This window comes from Panthera pardus, unplaced genomic scaffold (assembly GCF_024362965.1).
Source record: "Panthera pardus isolate Hobbes unplaced genomic scaffold, ASM2436296v1 HiC_scaffold_13, whole genome shotgun sequence".
NCBI lineage: Eukaryota > Metazoa > Chordata > Mammalia > Carnivora > Felidae > Panthera > Panthera pardus.
Window position 1 is genome coordinate 16,763,853 of NW_026526688.1, and position 18,061 is coordinate 16,781,913.

General features: G+C 40.4%; 1 protein-coding gene and 1 long non-coding RNA gene across 52 annotated transcripts in view; one reads left to right on the forward strand and one right to left on the reverse strand.

Annotated features, from left to right (window-relative positions):
• The window catches only part of LOC109250997 (uncharacterized), a 190,681-nt gene that overhangs the window by 55,296 nt on the left and 117,324 nt on the right, over positions 1 to 18,061 (forward strand). The gene's annotated exons all lie outside the window — the stretch shown is intronic.
• The window catches only part of SORBS2 (sorbin and SH3 domain containing 2), a 347,250-nt gene continuing 337,657 nt past the window's right edge, over positions 8,469 to 18,061 (reverse strand). For 44 of the 49 annotated variants that reach the window (XM_053900849.1, XM_053900848.1, XM_053900890.1 and 41 more), the window contains 3 exons: positions 16,233 to 16,282; positions 12,218 to 12,324; positions 8,469 to 10,641 (listed from right to left, as the gene is read on the reverse strand). In XM_053900849.1, the coding sequence (XP_053756824.1) occupies positions 10,580 to 10,641; positions 12,218 to 12,324; positions 16,233 to 16,282 (219 nt within the window). In that variant the 3' untranslated portion in view covers positions 8,469 to 10,579. Of the gene's footprint in view, positions 10,642 to 12,217; positions 12,325 to 16,232; positions 16,283 to 16,916; positions 17,007 to 18,061 lie in introns of all 49 variants that reach the window. The other 5 variants (XM_053900850.1, XM_053900863.1, XM_053900875.1 and 2 more) reach the window with 3 other exon arrangements.

The window sequence follows — 18,061 nt, forward strand, 5'->3', positions numbered from 1 at the left end:
ATGTAGTTCCAACTCTGTGTTAGGTTCTGCTTGTATTATCTCATTTACTACTCAGATAAATGCTATGTGTTTTTAAAAAATTGTACCCACTTTACAAGCTAAATGAAGTTGTCACCAGTTCAAGGCCACTTCCTTAGACACCCGAGTAAGGTTGGATTTGAAACATACACTTTTCTGTTCTATAGGACTCATGTTGGCAAAGCAAGGCATTCACACTTTTCTACTTATTCCTTTTTTAAACTGAATTCCAGAATGATCCCCAAATAATTATCATCAAATAATTATCAGCACCCATACAATACATCATCAGAAAGGAGGCTTAGACAACTTTGGATTGGAAATTTGCACCGTGGCCCTTGTTGTTGCTTTAAATCTTTTCTTGCGGGGAAGAATGTCTCCTGAGGGAGGAAGATTATTCATGACCCCATTTAGGAAATAGGTCATCTCCTCCGTGTATCATCAGTGTTGAGAAGTATGTTGTGGTTTTCAATACAGTTGTCTAGCAATTTATCTTTGATACTGAAAGAAATGCCATGCCCATTAATCCATGGGCAGATGTCCACTGAGCTTGTTTTCGTATCGTTTGACAGCTGACCAAAGGCATAACTGTGTGTGTGGAGGGATCCTGGATGGGTGGGAGGTCTAGATAGCACTAGCTCAGAGTTCATGAGCATTTTAAGACTCCTCCAGTAGGAGACAGAAGAAGAAAAAGAGAGTGAGGGACAGGCCCTGTTGTAAATACTTTGAACAGTGTCAGTGTTTCTCCTAGGGAGTAGATCAAAGATAAACTTGCTAGTTCCAATTCATTTCTGTCTTCCAGTAGCTATCCTTTTTTGCTGAAGGCAAAGGGGGGGGAAATGCCAATAATTCTAGGGAGAAGCCTATGCTGTCAGCGACTCTGTGTAAGTAAGCAAATCTCATGTTTCTGGCCTGGTCCATGGCAACATACACAGATTCTGAATATCTTGATGTCTCTCTGTGTGTTTTCTTCTGTTTTGAATTAAACATTCTGTATTGATATTGAGTCACCAAGAGGAGCGCAGTGGAATTATCAGAAAGAGTCATGACTTGCCGTGTCAATGGCTTTGAGTGTCATCCCCAAGGGTGTTTAGTGGAGATGTTGGTGGCATTCGGTCGGGAATGTTCAAGCCAGAATGCCTTGAATGCCAAGTTTGTTTGGAATTTTAGTCCTTGTATCAAAGCTCATCTATAGGAAACAACAACAACAAAAGGGAGTAGCATTGGCTCAGATAGAGTCTAGTGTCTTGAGCAGTGACAATAAAAATGTGCTACTGGTTGGTATTACATTATAGACCCAATAACACCAATATTTATGCCAATGTAATTTTGACACCAATTTTACTTGATATGATTGAGTCATTAGAAGAGACATACTGACTCCTTGCTGTTTTGTCCAAGGGGATTTTTCTGGAATAAGTATTATCTATAAATTCTTTTTTTTTAAGTTTATCTGTTTGTCTTGAGAGAGAGAAAGAGAGATGGAGAGAGCACAGAAGCAGGGGAGGGCAGAGAGAGAGGGAGAGAGAATCCCAAGCCGGCTCAGCGCTATCAGTATGAAGCCCAGAGTGAGGCTCTGTCTCATGAACCGTGAGATCATGACCTGAGCTGCGATCAATAGTTGGACACTTAACCGACTGAGCCATCTGGGCGCCCCTATTTATAAATTCTTGAACTTATAACTCATCATGACCTTAATACTTATACCCTAAGGAAGAACATTGATATTTCTTGATTGATAATCTTGATATCATGATTATCCAATTAACAACTTCTGATTTTATTAGCTTTCAGTTTCTATCTTTCCATATTTTAACCCAGCCCATAAGGATATATATGTGTGTGTGTGTGTGTGTATATATATATACACACACACACACACATATATATATATTAATATATATGTATTTACATATTTATAAATGTTGACATATTTATATACGTTTTCTATATTTAGTGGCAAACAAGAGTCGGTTTAATGTTTCAGTGCCACCCTCCATTCCTTGTGGAAGGAAAACTAGCAGATTTTTGACACTTCCTTTGAAGGCTGTTCTGAGTATGTATTTGAGATGTCTTCTTGAAGCATCACATTAAGACTATCTGGTGACACAAAATAGGTCAAGTAGTCTGGTCTTGTGGAATTAGGTGCCAACTAGAGATCTCAAAAGAGTGTGAGTACTTGAGGTATCTTCTGGAAAGATCCAGGCATCTATTAATTGTTTTGTTTTCTTTGGTTTTGGCCTCAGCAGCTCACCCTTTCCAAGTTGTGCAGTTACCATCTAGAATTGAGGTGTGCCTCCCACTGAGGGGGTAGCCATCGTGGCAGCAGCCCTTGCAAAACTTGGGGACCCGGAGTTCTGAAAGGCTAGCAAGAGAATAACCCAGAAATCTCTGGAGCTTGTGGAGACATAAAAGGCTTTGGGTAGCTTCTCAATAAACCCCATACAGACACCTTTAGCCACCAAGATGAGTTCAGCAAATTTGTTGAAATGAGATTGTGCTTCAGCGCCTGATCTTACGTTCTCAAGATTCAGGAAAATGCTCTTCAATGACCTATGATTCCATAAGGTATGTTATTACTGAACCTTTTTGTTAAGGTGGCTCTATGTGGGTGGGTGGGTGTGCGCGTGCACGGGCACGCGTGCGGTGCCGGGGAAAAGGGGTCTCTTCTCTCCGTGAAGGCGTAAGCAGGAACTACTCAATAGTTATCCTTTGTTATCTCTTGTTTTTATATGCGAATTTCAGATGGAGGACAGAGTTGGGGGAGGGGGAGTTGCAGTCGTCACCTCGGGAGCAAGATACGTGTTCTGCGTGTACTGCCCACCGAGAATTGGGGAGCCGAGAAGGAAGAGTGTGTAGAGGTGAGAGGTCCCGAGGGAAGGACTGGATTATTTTTGTAGTACTGCCGTCGCAGAGGACTACAGACTGAGTGACTTAAGCAACAGAAATTTATTTTCTCACCTTGGGGGGCTACAGGCCTACGATCAAAGTGTCAACAGGAAAGGAGTCTCCTGGAGGCCTCTCTTCTTGGCCTGGAGGTAGCTGTTTTCTCCCTGGGTCTTTACACGGTCTACTTTCTGCGCACATCTGTGTCTGAATCTCCGCAGTCATTCTGGATTAGGGGCCACCCATCCGATCTCATTCTACCTTATTTACCTCTTTAAAGGCCCTACCTTCAATCACAGTCACATTCTGAGGTCCTGGTGGTTAGGCCTTCAACTGAAATACGAATTTGGGGGGATATAGGTCAGCCATACCAGAGACTGAGCTCCTCGTTTTGTGTTTAAACGGTCACTATTCCTGTAGGTGTTGACTAGAGATGAGGATGTTCCCAGTCTTTTATTCACTAGGAACGTAGATGTGACTCTCACTGCAGATGGTGTGAATGATTTGAGGGGCACAGTTGGAGGCCTCAAGTTAAGCCTCAGGAGATGGCACCTTCCAGGTTCTCATTCAGAGCCCAGGCTGGCCTCGTCGCCAACCCCCTATGGTCCGCGTGTCTTCTGGAAGGAGGTGGAGTCTCTCTTCACCAACCATGAGACCTACGAACAGCTTCCTAATAACTGAACTCGTCTTACCTCACACACCCAGCCCCTGACACGACGACGCTCTCTCTGAGATCCTCTGTAGGAGAGAATGTACTCTGCTCTAGATGGGCCATTTTGTCCACAGAGATTTTCCACAGATTAATGTTTATCTATAAGCAATCACCTTTTATCTTACTCCATATGTACTTTCGTATGCATTTTGTTCTTACCTCCCAAATTTGGGAAAGAGGGACTGCTTTCTGCCAAAGGATCTGGTATTGCCAGATGTAGGGAGAATATAGAGACCATTAGGCCTCTGGCTCTCGGCTCTTTAACCATGGATTAAAAAAAAATGTTTAATAAAATGAGCTACAGTATGATTCCCCTAAGTAGTATGGGTTCCCCCGAGCAGCAGTTGTCAACCTCAGCACTACAGACATACTTGCTGTGAGGACGGCCCTGTATCCGGGAAGGTTTAGAAGCACTCCTGGCCCCTACGCCCTGGACGCCAGCAGTGATATCTGCCACCCCGAGTTGTGACAAGCACAAATGTCTCCACACATTGCCTAGTGTCCCCTAGGAGAGAAACAACATTGTCCTGGGTGAGCAGCGCTGTGCTTTCACATTATAAAGACGTTTTCGATCTAACTTGTCTGGAATATATCTACTTTCAAAATAAATGATTATCTGTCCTGTCAGTTTTGACTCAAAACCTGTGCACTTTGCTAACGTCCAAGATGGTTTGGAGGTTGCATTCCACTGCTCTGAAGTTCACATATATTTCAATTTAATATCTCTGTTTCTTTGGCCACTCCTTAGCTATAAAAATGCCTCACACGTGTGATAGCTTATGGTAGGGGGCTAATAAATGTTATTTTCTTTTCCCTCTTTGTGTTTTCTCTCCTCCCCATAGCAATTCCTCAGATTGCAACAGATTTTCCAGCCTAGTGGTAATTCTGTAATACTTGCCTCTTGACTTTGAATTAATTACAGGTTCATAAGTCCTGGGGATTGACTTTGACTTTTCCTCACTCTTTTTATGAACCTTGGTAGTGTCACATTGACTTGGAAACCTGATTTCTCCCCCCCTTCCCCCCCCTCCACCTCCTCCTCCTTCTTCTTAGTTTTCAGAGTCCTGCTCAATATTAAGTGCGGGTTATGAAACAGTATGTTCGGTATGAACCCACTTTTGCCTGCACACTACGTACTAGAAACACACTAATCTGCACGTGCAGAAAACACTCTGGAAGAGTGTATTCCAAAGTGTAATCTGTACCCTAAATGGGACTGTTAGTGATTCTATGTTTCTTCTTTTTACTCATTTATATTTCTAATTTTTTCCCGTTAAGTGTCTGTTGCCTGTATAATTAAAAAGGAAAAAAATGCTTCAAGAAGTCATTCTCAAGCTTCCTTGACACTTGTCCACGGGTGTTGTTATTAGTAACAAGAGTTTTGTTTGAAATGACACTTATTTTTAGAAGACACTGGGACTACTGAGTCACCCATCGTATTTTAGGGAAAAGGATGAAACAAGAAACCCCAAAAGAACAGGTGAAGATTTGCTAGGCAGATTTCTGTCTTGCACTGAAAGTTTTTTGGGTCAAGATATATGTATGTGCATGAGCTCAGATGGAATTTTCCTGAGCCGGGTGGCTGAATTTAGCAGTGAGCTAAGGCTTAGCGAGTCGTCTAGCGGAGAATGGCTAGCGTATCCTGGGACTTGGTATATTGAAAAGATGTTCTGTAAGCACACTGCGTTCCTGGAGCATGCTGGGCTTGTCTCTCTCCCAGTGGCTCAACAATACCAAGAACTTCCCAAAGCACCCAGAGTTTCCCAGAGCTGAGTTGGCTCATTAAGCAACAGCCCGTAGGGCCATAATGAATCATAACTCATGGACAGGCTTATGCTCAATTAAAACATGTCAATAATCAAAGTCATTTTCTCCCTGGTTACCATGTGCTTTTAGAAACGAAAGTTAGCTTTCCTCAGGGAAACACTATTTCGCTATTACACCCTCTCTCGTCATCCCATGCACAGCAAGGGGCTGTTATGAGTGGCTGGCTGCTCGTGATGGCAGAGTCTGGGAAAATGATGGGGCGGAAGTAGGTAAGCGGATGTAGCTGTTTAACTCGGAGCGCACAGTTAGATCAACAACATGTTTAGCACCAAGCTTGGTTGATTTAGAAGAAAGAGCACAGGCTTGGAAGATAGACAACCATATTTTGAATCTGATTTCCATCTTATATTTCATATCAACTTCTCAGAGCCTCAGCTTCGTCACCTATAAAATAGGCACAAAGCTGATTTCCTCTTAGATTTGTTGTGAAGATAAACCCGTGGGCCGCATGTAAGTTACCGCCTGGTAATACAGCGGACGTTCAGTATTCCTTTCCCTCTGGTCAGTTTTCCGGTTTGTTGCTGTCAGTTGGCATAGACCAGGGTGTCACAGGCTTTTTCTCTAGTGAGACTGATAGTAAATATTTTAGGTTTTGTGTGCCAGGAGGCAAAATTGAGGATAGTATGTACACAATTATGTAACAAAGAGAAAACAAATTTCCACCAGTTTATTGATGAAATTCAAAATACAGTAATATTGGGGTAAAGTTTTTAGTATAGATCTACCAGTGAGAGGAAACAGATTCTTTTTCTGGGGAGACAACATTTCACTTAATTGGGGTTCAAAATTTGTGTTCCCTATCATCAAATTGATCGCCAATGTCTATCTATACAAATAGTGGGACGCCAATGGTTATTCCTAATTTGCAAGCCATAAAAAAGCAGGTAGCAAGCTGAATTTGGTCCACAGGCCTTAGGTTGCCAATCCCTGGTATAGATCACTTATTAATAATGCCAATCTCTGCTTGTGCTCTGACCCAATCATTCACGATGAGGACATGATTTGAAACCATAACTGATATGTAAATAGCTATTAGAAGGCTATAATCTGGAAAGGAGGATGGAATGATTTAGTCTTTAAATAAACAGACTTTTGGAAGCTGACAGAATACTTAGTCTTTTGGATTACCTGATTCCTCAAAGTATACCACCTCTTGCGGCTGAAATCTGGACAAGAATAGGAAGAAATAATCAGGCCACACGAACTGACCACCTACACAGAGATCAAGCAGTGAATGATCATGGGAACAGTTACTCAAACAGGTTCTTTTTGCTTTCCATCAAATAAGAGCTGGGCAGGGGCGCCTGGGTGGCGCAGTCGGTTAAGCGTCCGACTTCAGCCAGGTCACGATCTCGCGGTCCGTGAGTTCGAGCCCCGCGTCAGGCTCTGGGCTGATGGCTCAGAGCCTGGAGCCTGTTTCCGATTCTGTGTCTCCCTCTCTCTCTGCCCCTCCCCCATTCATGCTCTGTCTCTCTCTGTCCCAAAAATAAATAAAAAATGTTGAAAAAAAAAAAAAAATTAAAAAAAAAAAAAAAAATAAGAGCTGGGCATACCTGCTTTTAGTGAGGGTGTCGCTAAAGGAGGGATTAAAATTTGGCACCTAAGGTACCAGAGGGTCCCTTGTTGCTACTCTTTCACTGACTGAGATGGCCAGTTAGTGCACAGATGGGAGTCCACAGCAGATAGAGGTGGATAAGCAGACAGTGCTTTACAGGCCCCGCCATATTGAGTTTGCAACAAGGGATCCTACTCCACCTGCCAGGGAGGCTTCTAGTAGCATAAATGACATGCCTTAAAGTAATTTTTGGTGTATGATGATGAGCGTGCGTTGACATAAAATCAAGTAAGATAGGTTACTAAGTGTGAGGCAATTCTAAAGCAAAAAGTAATTCAAGATTCCACCTGGAATCCTGGCATCCACAATGAGGAGGCATCGCAGGCACGTCACACTGTGGTGTAGTTGCTCTGGACCTCAGAGCAGTACCCGCATGGCGGGGATACAAGTCTGGGCAAACCGCAAAGGTGTGGAGGGGGTTCCTGGGCGCGGGGCTTTGATAAGGCTGCTGCGCCATTTCAGCAGATTTTACGGAGAAGCACAAGTGAGTAATTCTCAAGTGGGAAGAGGGAATCTAGATTTTGATGGGTGTGTTTTTAAAATCCCAGATTTGTATTTTCAGGGTGTTGATCATTTGGCAAGAGATTCACTTGAAGAGAGCAATGGGAGACACCCGGAGTACACAAACAAGCACCCCGACCTTATCAGATTCAGATTCACCTGGTGAAATTACCCATAAATGCTCTGATGGAAACAGGAACAAAAGAATATTCTGGGGCATATTCTTCACACAAAGGGAACACATTTTGGTGGAGAGCTAATATACAGTGGAAGTTATCCAATGGAATGGAAGGGTCCAAGGTGAGAATGAAGGTGAACCAACTTGACAAAACACCTCTGATAACACAATTGCCAACAGAGGAATGTATGTGTTTCTGAATGTGAGAGATAGATGTCGACGAGGGTTGATACACATAGAGCCACAAGGGTCCAAGGTCTATTAGAAAGGATCCAAGGTGGGGAGCTAGCCCTTTACTATTTGTGAGTGAGAAAAGCACATAATTTGAAATTTGCCAAAAGCTTGTGGGTGTTACCAGGGACTGCCCATGCCGATGGTGATAAAGCTTTTTAGGGAAGTAATTTTAAAATTTAAGGTAGTTGAGAAAGTGCTTCCAACTTCATGTAATTAACTTCTTCTTGGAAAAATAGCTGTTTCTGAGGCAGAAATATTTTTAAATGTGTTGCTTTTAGCTGAGTGGTGATTTTCAGCCAAAGAGTATTCATTCCGCAAATGAGGTTTAGTGATGAGTTTAAAGAATATTTCTTCTCTGAGCTGATGCATACACATCTTTTCTCCATTTGTGTATCAGGAGAACATAGAGTAAATGCATTTTCTCTTGGCTTATGGAAGAAATTGGGGGTAAACTACACAATTTTCTTACGGAGAAATGTCAAAAAGAAAAACTAAAGTATACTTCCAAGCAAAATTTATTAGATGTCTATTCAAGAAAAACACAATGACCTTCGCTTATAAGAATTCAAAGTCAATAAGCTGAAAGCCAGGTATGAATATTTTTCCTTTTAAAATCAGATACAGAGAGTAGAAACAGTAATTTTTCTTAAATATGACAGGCAACAGATATTGAAATCTTTTCTCATCAATGGCATCAAAGATAAATATTCATTTATCAGCAAAGCTGCATGCAGTTGACTCAATTTCAAACCCAAAGCCTTTAAAATAAAGCTGCTTGTGAATTTGACAGTAATCAAGGTAGTCTACTCAAAGATGTTTCTTTACCTTCTTTCTAATGAAATTCCTCTGTAATCAGTATTTATGTACATTTCAGTTTGGCTGCTCAGATCTTGTAAGTTCATAAACTTTTGCATAAATGCTATCTTACAGAATCGCGCAATCAAGGCGTGCTTGTGATCTGTGGGATATGTAAAGGATAATCTGTTGAAAGTGTTTTAGCGTAGTTTAAAGTGAAGGATAAAGACCAAATTAGGAAATTCCCATTTTCTCAACAACTAAATAGTCTGTACAAAAGAGCAAACATATGTACAAAATGCTAGGGTCTACGTACGTTGTGAAAAGATCAATCACTGTCCACAGAAGAAACGCCATAAAAAGTTTTATCTATAAGGTGCCCAAGATCCAAATATGAATAGTTCTTATGCAAAGTCATAAGAAATACAAAGCTAGTTCTCAAGGTATGTGTAATTCAGGCACTGTTGACCACATTAAATCTTTCAGGTCCCAAAACCAGTTTGTAAATGTCTACTTCAGGGCAGAAAATATAACCCGAATGATTTAACATTGCCTCTAAAAAGTGCCTAATGTATTCCGAGGAAATATTTTTACACACACCAGGAAAATCAGGCTCAACATATTCCTGTCCTCAAATGTAGCCAGGATTCTGAGTTCCATAGAAGAAAAATAATTATCATAGTAAAAATAATTGTATTGATCATAATCCTTGCTAAAACCAGCCTTCATACTTGTGATGCTTCTGAAGTACTCTATATCTATAAAATAATGTGTGGGATTCCTTTACATTTCCATAAAATGTACAACATACCATATGGATTGTCTGTTTTCACACAATCTCAAATGTATATGTGTGCACACAGTGAAATCTTACCTATGAATATTGCTTACAGATACTTTCAAGTGTCTACGTTAGGATAATTCTTTGCACCTCTCACTAACACTGTTTTTATTAAAATTTTATCAGATAAATAAAACACTAAGAGCTCATTGTTCATGATGCTGATTATTACATTTTAATATAAAATAGCAATGCAACTTTACAACACAATAGGTTTTGTTTTTGTTTTTGTTTTTGTTTTTTTTGTAGTCTAGCTAAACCTCTTATAGTCTCATGATTATTACCAAAGGCTCTTAATCACTTACGGTTTGCACTTCTAAAAAGTACAGAAGAGACTGCAGGAAAAGGCTCCTATTTGAAAACTCACATTCAATCAACAAAATCACACTCATTCGGATTAACTTTCCTACTCTTGCTTTAGATTTTTGTAATCACTGTGCGTATTACAATATATAAGTGCAGGCAAACGATAGCCGAAGTACAGTTTTCATGTCGTGTAAACCAGGACACTAGGCAAACTCGTGAAAGGAAAATACACTGCCAAGCTAAGGATGCGAAAATGCAAACGACAGCATTTAGTAATACACAATCTCTGGCTGCCTGAGGGGAGAATATCTTTCGAAGTGAACTAGAGAGTCTTTTCCTTTTTTTTTTTTTTTTTGCCTCAAATACGTAACTCTTTCTAACTATAATGATTTTCTTTCTGATCTCACGTATCGACTTCTCAAAGTTTAGAGCAGACATCAGGGATATGCACTTTCATGCGGAAGCAAGTCTGCTAGCCTCCCCAGGGCGGGGCAGCAGGAAGTTCCTTTGCTGGTGGTCTGGTGGCAGATAGAGATGGTGACAGTGGGTGACTTCTACTGGAAACTGGAAGGCAGGACAGCGGGAGGAGGAGGCCTAAGGGTATCTTTCAGGCAAGGTTATACAGATGTGGTGCTGAAATGCAGCGTAAAAAGGAGGGAGAGTGATTCACAGCCTCTTGACATAGTTTCCGGGAAAAGTACCAAAGAATTTGGTTCTTCTCGAGGTTCCTGAAAATAGAAGCAGCAAATGAAACGGACAGCAATGAAATAATCGGTTTATCTTTGCAGTCTTGAAAGCTCTTCATTTACAAGCCTTCACTAAGAGAGCAAGCCCAGCAGGGTTTGGGAAAGAGAGCAAACTCACTTGAAGGCATAGCAGACAAAGTGAGCGGTTTTATTTGGACTGCCTGCCGCCTTCACTGCCTCCTAAGGTTCGGCGCTGCGCTCCCAGCCCACACCAGACTAAAGGGAAAAGCTCAGCCTCCCTGCCTGAAGGGAAAGACAATCCTGCCGAGGAGGTGGGTTTTTAAGTGTAATGATATTAAGTATAAGGATACTCCATCACCAAGGCTGCTAGGCAAGAGTGAGGAAAGGAAAAAGCACCGGGGGAAGTGACGTTTTCGAGGACAATCTAAATAAAGACAAGGCTGGCAGTGTGATGGGATGGACTAGAAAAGTGCGACACGGTGTAACAATGGCCTATCGGGGACCATCCAGTTTTGTGATGTCATAGAAGATCACGCTGAATGCCGCCTCATTCATTTACAAATAGCACTGCCAGAGTCCTTGATAAAACATAAAAATTTACAGTCACTAAAGAAAAAAAAAAGGCCAAGAACTATTTGTAGACAGGGGTTCATCATCAGGTACGACTGGCCATCATCATGATTGCCTTTGGTTTCAAATAACAGAATTCCTTCGAAACCGTTAATGAAGGTTGGTGTGCTGAATTCTTCCTTAGGATTTCTAGCGCGAATGGAGTGAAGAGAGGCTCTACGGTTTCATTTACGTTCTGGAACTTCTTGTCTTGGTTTGATTGATTTTCTTTTCCCCTGTGTGGGTTAGCCATTTACTTTTGTTCTAAATGGGGGGATTAATATGAACAGAAGCAGAGGCTGGTGTCTGCTCGGTTCTTTTATTATTTTCCTCACTGATTACCTGTCTATAGAAAGCCCTCGTTTCCTCATCTTGTCTCCTCTATCCCCTGTGCCTTTATTTCCTTTTTTTTTTTTACCTCTTTCCTGTGTGTCCCATTGTATGATTCTCTTATCTACAAAAGTTATCTCAGAAAAGCTCTAGTCTTCTTTTAAGATGGTAAGAACGTGATTGCCTTTTAAGTGGTAAGAATGGAACTTCTCTCCACTTTTACCAAAAATTAACATAAAGGTGGATCATTGAACTTTCAGGGCACTTAACATCGGACCTAGTAGGTAGATGAACTGCTCGCTGCATCTTGGTTTTTCCAATTAGATCCTCACTGCGGACACCTAACCGCCCACCCGACAGAGTGATACTGTTTCTCGTTTAGGAAACACCGTCGTTATGGTTCTTAGACCTCAGTCTTTCCTGGTTGGTGCTATTGGAAGACATTTGCTTCTCTCAGTGGAAGTGGCACTGAAACTAGCAGAAAAATCACATACGGCCAAAGCAGTAGATACTAAGCCATATTAAAAATGCAGGGCAATGTGTGAAAGATCCGAGGCATCGCAAGTGCCTTTGTCTATGGCAAGTGAGCAAATACGAGCAAGTTCTAAGGCGGCCAAAGGGGTGTGGAAGGAGGGTGTGGAAGGAAGTGTACACATACCCACAAACCATCCATCGTCACACTTCTCCATCACATCAATGACATCGCTTTCTCTGAGTTCCAGCTCATCTTCATTCCTAGGAGTATAGTTATACAGAGCCTGAAACCTTAAACAGGACAAATGGATGCGTTTAAAAACAAATCTTTACACCTTTGTGAAACTATAGAAAATTATACAATAGTCATTTTACTTTCAATGTTTCTATTCTTATTAACATGTGAAATTGGTATAAATCTTTGGTAAGCGTGAAAAGTAAATAGAAATGTTTAGATTTTCATGGGACTTAGACCACTCTGATAACATTTCAAGACTACAGTGAGGAGTATTTGTGGAAGGTTAGAGTATCCACAAGTTGGATTAAAACATTTTGACATTTCTAAATCAGACCTGGATTCCAATTGTCCACTCACAGATATCATGAAGACATTAAATAAGAGTATAGAATATAAAAGAAGTGATATGTGCATTATCCAGCAATGTAAAAATGAGAAAGGGTTACAGGTTTAGCTGACTATAATCAAAAGCAAATAATTGGGACTTCCAAGTTGAATTTTCAAGTGATTCTAAATTGAGATGTGCAAACTGTGTTAGTCATGTCTTCTAAATCGCTATGTGGGGATTACTGTAAAAGAAAAGGTTATTTTTTCCGCCAACAGAAATTCTTTACAGCCACTTAGTTTTATAGTTTGAATCAGTGTTCTATGAGGATTTAGAATTTGAAAATCTGATGTAATTTACCTCTGAAGTCAAGCAGGTGTATTCTATGCTCAGTGATTACTGAGCCAATATCAAAGAATAGATTATGGGTATAAGTTTTGTTTTAAAATAGGTCCTGGAGAAATTGTGTTTGATGTTGGAACTCTCCCTTGAAATAATTTTATGTAAAAAAGAATTACTGACAGAATGCTACCAGTTTCCTTTCTCTGCCTGAATTCTTTGAACGCCTTTATTTGGGTGACATTGATCAGTAAAATTGAATTTGTGGTTAACAAAATAGTATGTATTTTACTGCATATTAACATGGATTGGCATTTCGGAAAGTGAAGACACAAGTCCTAGCAGCTGAGCAGTTCAAGAAGCAATTGATATGCAATTAACATGAAAACTTTATATCACTATTAAAATATTACCAATAGAATGAGGGGGATTTTAAAAACTCAGTGAACTTTTGTTTTTGCTGCTTCTTATATCAGTTGTGTAATTCTGCCAATGCAAAAAAATAAAAACCACATTTCAGGGCACTTTGGATTTTTAAGGTCAACTTTAGAAAGCAGATAATATTGAATACTGCTGGAACAAGAATGATTTACATCTAATTACTTCATTCAGTCAGAAAATCACATTTTGGTGGAACAAAACTATTCTATCATTTGAACTCAAACAGCATGTCATAAATCAGGGACATGGCTCCGTTGGCTTTCCTCTCTGTCCATGAACTTTTTCAGATTGGGGGACCCAGATAAAGTTGGCTTGTGGTGGGGGTTAGCGATGGTGGTGGTTGTCTGGGAAAGAGCTGGTGAGATGTGATGCCTAACATCATCTCCTAGAATACATTATTTTCTCTGGCTGGTACCAAAGCCTGAAATCACAACATTAGAGCTGTCTTTCCCTGTTAATATGTTATCCTGCTAGGGAATCTTTTCTGCCACTTGTACTTCTTTTGAAACTGGGCATCTGATGTCTTCTGTTGAAAAAGGATTCCGATTATGGAGAAGGACAGAGAAAGGTAGCCAGAATCCCAGAGCAGTGGTAAAAAAGACAGGGAGGTGTTGAAAACCAACATTGCTTAATTTTGATATTTGCACAGGGCCAGCCCTGATTAGAGGAGACCCATTATTTTGTTGTTTGCTTTAAGGATTTGATTTGGAGGCTGCTCTGGTAAAGGGACGCTATCTTTTCTATATTCATATGGGGAAAGTTGATTTCAACCTGGTCCCTTTGCCAGTGTCACATTTGAGGGAGAAAGTCATTCCTGGACTGCTGATTCTATGGATATACATTGAAGCTCTCCCTTTGGGAATCACTGATTCTCTGATTGAGCTTTTGAGGCTTCAGCCTTCTTCCCTCGGGCACTTGTCCAAACTCTTATGGAGACAGGCCCATTTAAGGCCACCAAACCCCAGCTGCTTGAAGAATCTCAAGGTCCCAAGGGCTAAAAAAAACAAAATTGGCACAAACTCCTACTTCACTTTGGTATGACAAAAGCCAGTATGCGCCTCAACATTTACTTACCATTCGGGTTTAATTAGACCACACACACATAAAAAAAAAAAAAAAAAAAAAAAAAAAAAAAAAAAAAAAAAAAAGGAAAAGGAAAAAAATTGGGAGTTTCATGGAAAACATAAACAAACCTTCCGGAAACCCCTCTGCCTCTGCTGGCTTTCAAAACCAGTGTTGCACGACAGGAAATGCAGCCGAATTACAATTAAAATGCTATTTTGAAAGATGTGTCGGTGAGATGAATGATGGTGGTGAGGTCAGGATGCTTCAAAAAGAAATTTGTCTTTTAAATAAAAAATGCTCAGCCAAGTTTGAAGCTGTCTCTATAACTTGGAATGTCTCCTGTAACACATTTTATTATAATTCTGAATTGCGGCAACATTATAACCTTAGGTACCTATTTTCATTCCAATCTATTTTTTAAATGAAAGAAATTAAGTACACCCCATCATCCCACTCCTTGGGGTTGTAATCACACAGAAATTTAGTAATGTTTAGTAGATGTTTCTAAAGTCCACAGCAGGACCTTGAAAAAGTGCCTTCTCCCACCTGTGAGCTCTGTGGTTTCCATAAATACCCAAATGACCACACTTGGAAGTATTAACTTTCTATGACATAAAACAGTATAACATAATATACCTATTAATGCGTAATCTCCTTAACAGCTGCTTAATACGATGTGCTGGTAACACAACAGACCTAAACAGGCCCGGAATTTATTTTTTGTGTTGTGCTCCTATCATTTGCTTAAATAAGGCAACAAACCAAAACTTTAGAATTACAAGTCATACTTGATTTCTTTTAATTTTTTTCAGTTAAATGGAACTTGGAATGATTCTTACTTCCAGCGTGTTCTTTTCATAATCTTTCCCTAACAAGAAAACCTTTCTGGCTGGACTCGGTGACAGGCAGTCTCAGGTGAGAGATGGTTTCTGAAAAGCATGCTTTCAGCTCACTGCCAGGTCCCTGAGAAGCCAGGAGGGAGCCAGAGGTCAGGAAGGCCCCAGGCCACTTGCTCTACCCCAGGGGGGCAGGGCGTGCGCCCCGTGGGCTGGAGGCCCTGCTTGTGCTCAGGGGTACCTCACAAGGTTTAGTTCTGTCCGTGCTCCCATCCGTGCTCCTTCCCAGGGGTCTAGCCCCTGACTTACAGGCTAGGCAGTAGCCAGTGGGAAGTATGTCGCCGCTGAACATCTATCATGGGCAAGATGGAGCAGAAATGGATACACACGCAAAAGAGAATCTTAAAGACAATGTGTGACACCTTCGATTTGAGGTGACTTGTGGGTCAGAGAGGAGAGGGAATTTGTAAGCGGAAAAAGGCATTTAACTGAATGACAGTGACTGTTTTAATACACTGCCATTCCCGAAGACCTTTGTCAAAAGGTAACCTTGGAATTTTGTTACTAACGTATCACTTCTGGTCTACTTTGACATGCTTCTGGTCTTCAGATATGTGTACAACCACTGTTAGGGCACTTCTGTGTCTTTACAGCCGTGGTTACTGGAATTTGTATGGTTGGTAGAACAAAGAGGGAGGCAGATGCCTAAATCTTAGGCATCACTGGAGCACCGTTAGGTTTTTCTGGTGTGTGAATCGAAGGCTGCTATGCAAAATGATTGGGTTTCTTTTTAAAATGAACTTCTGCTCTACGTTATGAAAGAGACTGATCACAGAGGCCTCATTTTAGTTACTTTGTCCTCTTTCACTTGCAAAGTCCTCTGTTTTGGTACACCAGTTGTCTATTTTGTGAGTCAAGGTTAGTCTTGAACTTAGAAGATAAGAAGAATACTTACGGTTCCCCCCCACCTTGAATGTTTTCATGAGTAAACACAGGACGCTGTGGCTGAAATGAAATGATTTTCAATGTAATCAGCGTTTAAACTGGTACTAAGTAAAAGATAATTTGGATAATGGCATGGTACTTTTCTTGACATTTAATATTTCCTGTTGTAAAAAACCAAGAGGAAGGAAAAAAAACCAAATAAAGGGTTTCTGCAGGATTAATAATCCAAATATTTTGAAGGGTGCTTTGAATTAAATGAAAATAACCAAGGTTCAAATATTTGGAATGTATCTAGAATCTAGTCTGTTCAAGCTTTAAGGAAAAGTCAGGGTTTAGTCCCATTGATTTTTCAAAGGCCAGGAATATGGCAAGAACATAGACACCAAATCACTAGAATGGGAAATCTGGACACCTTCATACAACCTTATTCTTCAGCGTTTTCTCAAACAAGCGGAAAGTAAACCACATTTAGTCTAACGGCAAAGTGTCCACATTCATTCTACTTTTCCTTCACAGACAACATTTTCACATACGGTACGGATGAAAATGTAGATAGGCAGACATCCCATGCTACATTTGAATTAACACTCTCTGTTCTCAGTGTTGAGAGAACACATGCATTTTTAAAAAGAGAAAACAGAGAACTTTAACTAGAGGGTAACAAACAATATCCAGGTAACATGTAACATTTTACCTTAGAAGAGAAATATTGGTAGAAATTCCCAGTGCACTGAACTCTCAAAAGAGTTTCCTTTCTTTTTAAACTAAGCATCAAGACCAGTATCTGTAATAGATACTTATAATATTGGAAATGACAAACCTTAGCATCCCACATATCCACACAAATATTGCAACGAATGAAAGTTAACATGTTTGTCGAATATGTAAACTCAACGCAGTTTCTACCGACTACCTAAATGTTACCATTTCAGGGAAAGAAAAATATTACAATTCATTCACAACACGGTTCAAAGACATCCTCTTCTAAATGATGGCTGCGTGCTAAAATGCGATAAGTAGGCATTTGCATGACACTTATAAAAGTGACTTCTTGATGACCACTGAGTTAGATGGATCCATGTCATTAGACATCAGGGCCAATTCGTGGGTCCCTGCATTATGAGTAGATTACCGACAGGCTGGGAATTTTACCCTACAAATTGTCCATAAAAATCCCACTGGTCCAAGAATGGATGGAGAACTCTGGGGTTCCTTTCAGTCTGTGAGTCTATAATTTGCTCCCCTTCCTCAATTCTGTATTCACTCCCCTCCCATCCAAGCTGTCTTTCTAGCATAAGAAGATGAGGCACTTAGAGCACCTGGGTGACTCAGTCAGTTGAGCGTCTGACTTCGGCTCAGGTCATGATCTCACAGGTTCATGAGTTTGAGCCCCACATCCGGCTTACTGCTGGCAGCTGTCAACACAGGGCCCGCTTCATATCCTCTGTCCCTCTCTCTTTGCCCCTTCCCCGCTTGTGCTCTCTCAAAAATAAATAACCATTAAAAAAAAAAAGGATACCAGGCACTTACATTACTAAAACTTTAAGCATTCAGTCTATTAATTGGAAGTGTTTACTTTTTAGAAATTTCACTCAGCAGTCTGTGCATGGAATATATAAACCTAAGACTACAGAGTGGATGGAAATGATTGGAAACGTGTATGGCTTCAGAATACAAAACTTCTATAAATCAATATAAAATTACTCACAATGTATTTATTATTAAAATGATAAAATATACTATTTTAAGAGAAGTCAAAACTAAACCATTTTCTAACCATTTTAAGGCCATTTAATTCAACATAAATATATTGAATGATTCTATAATTCTTATATATAA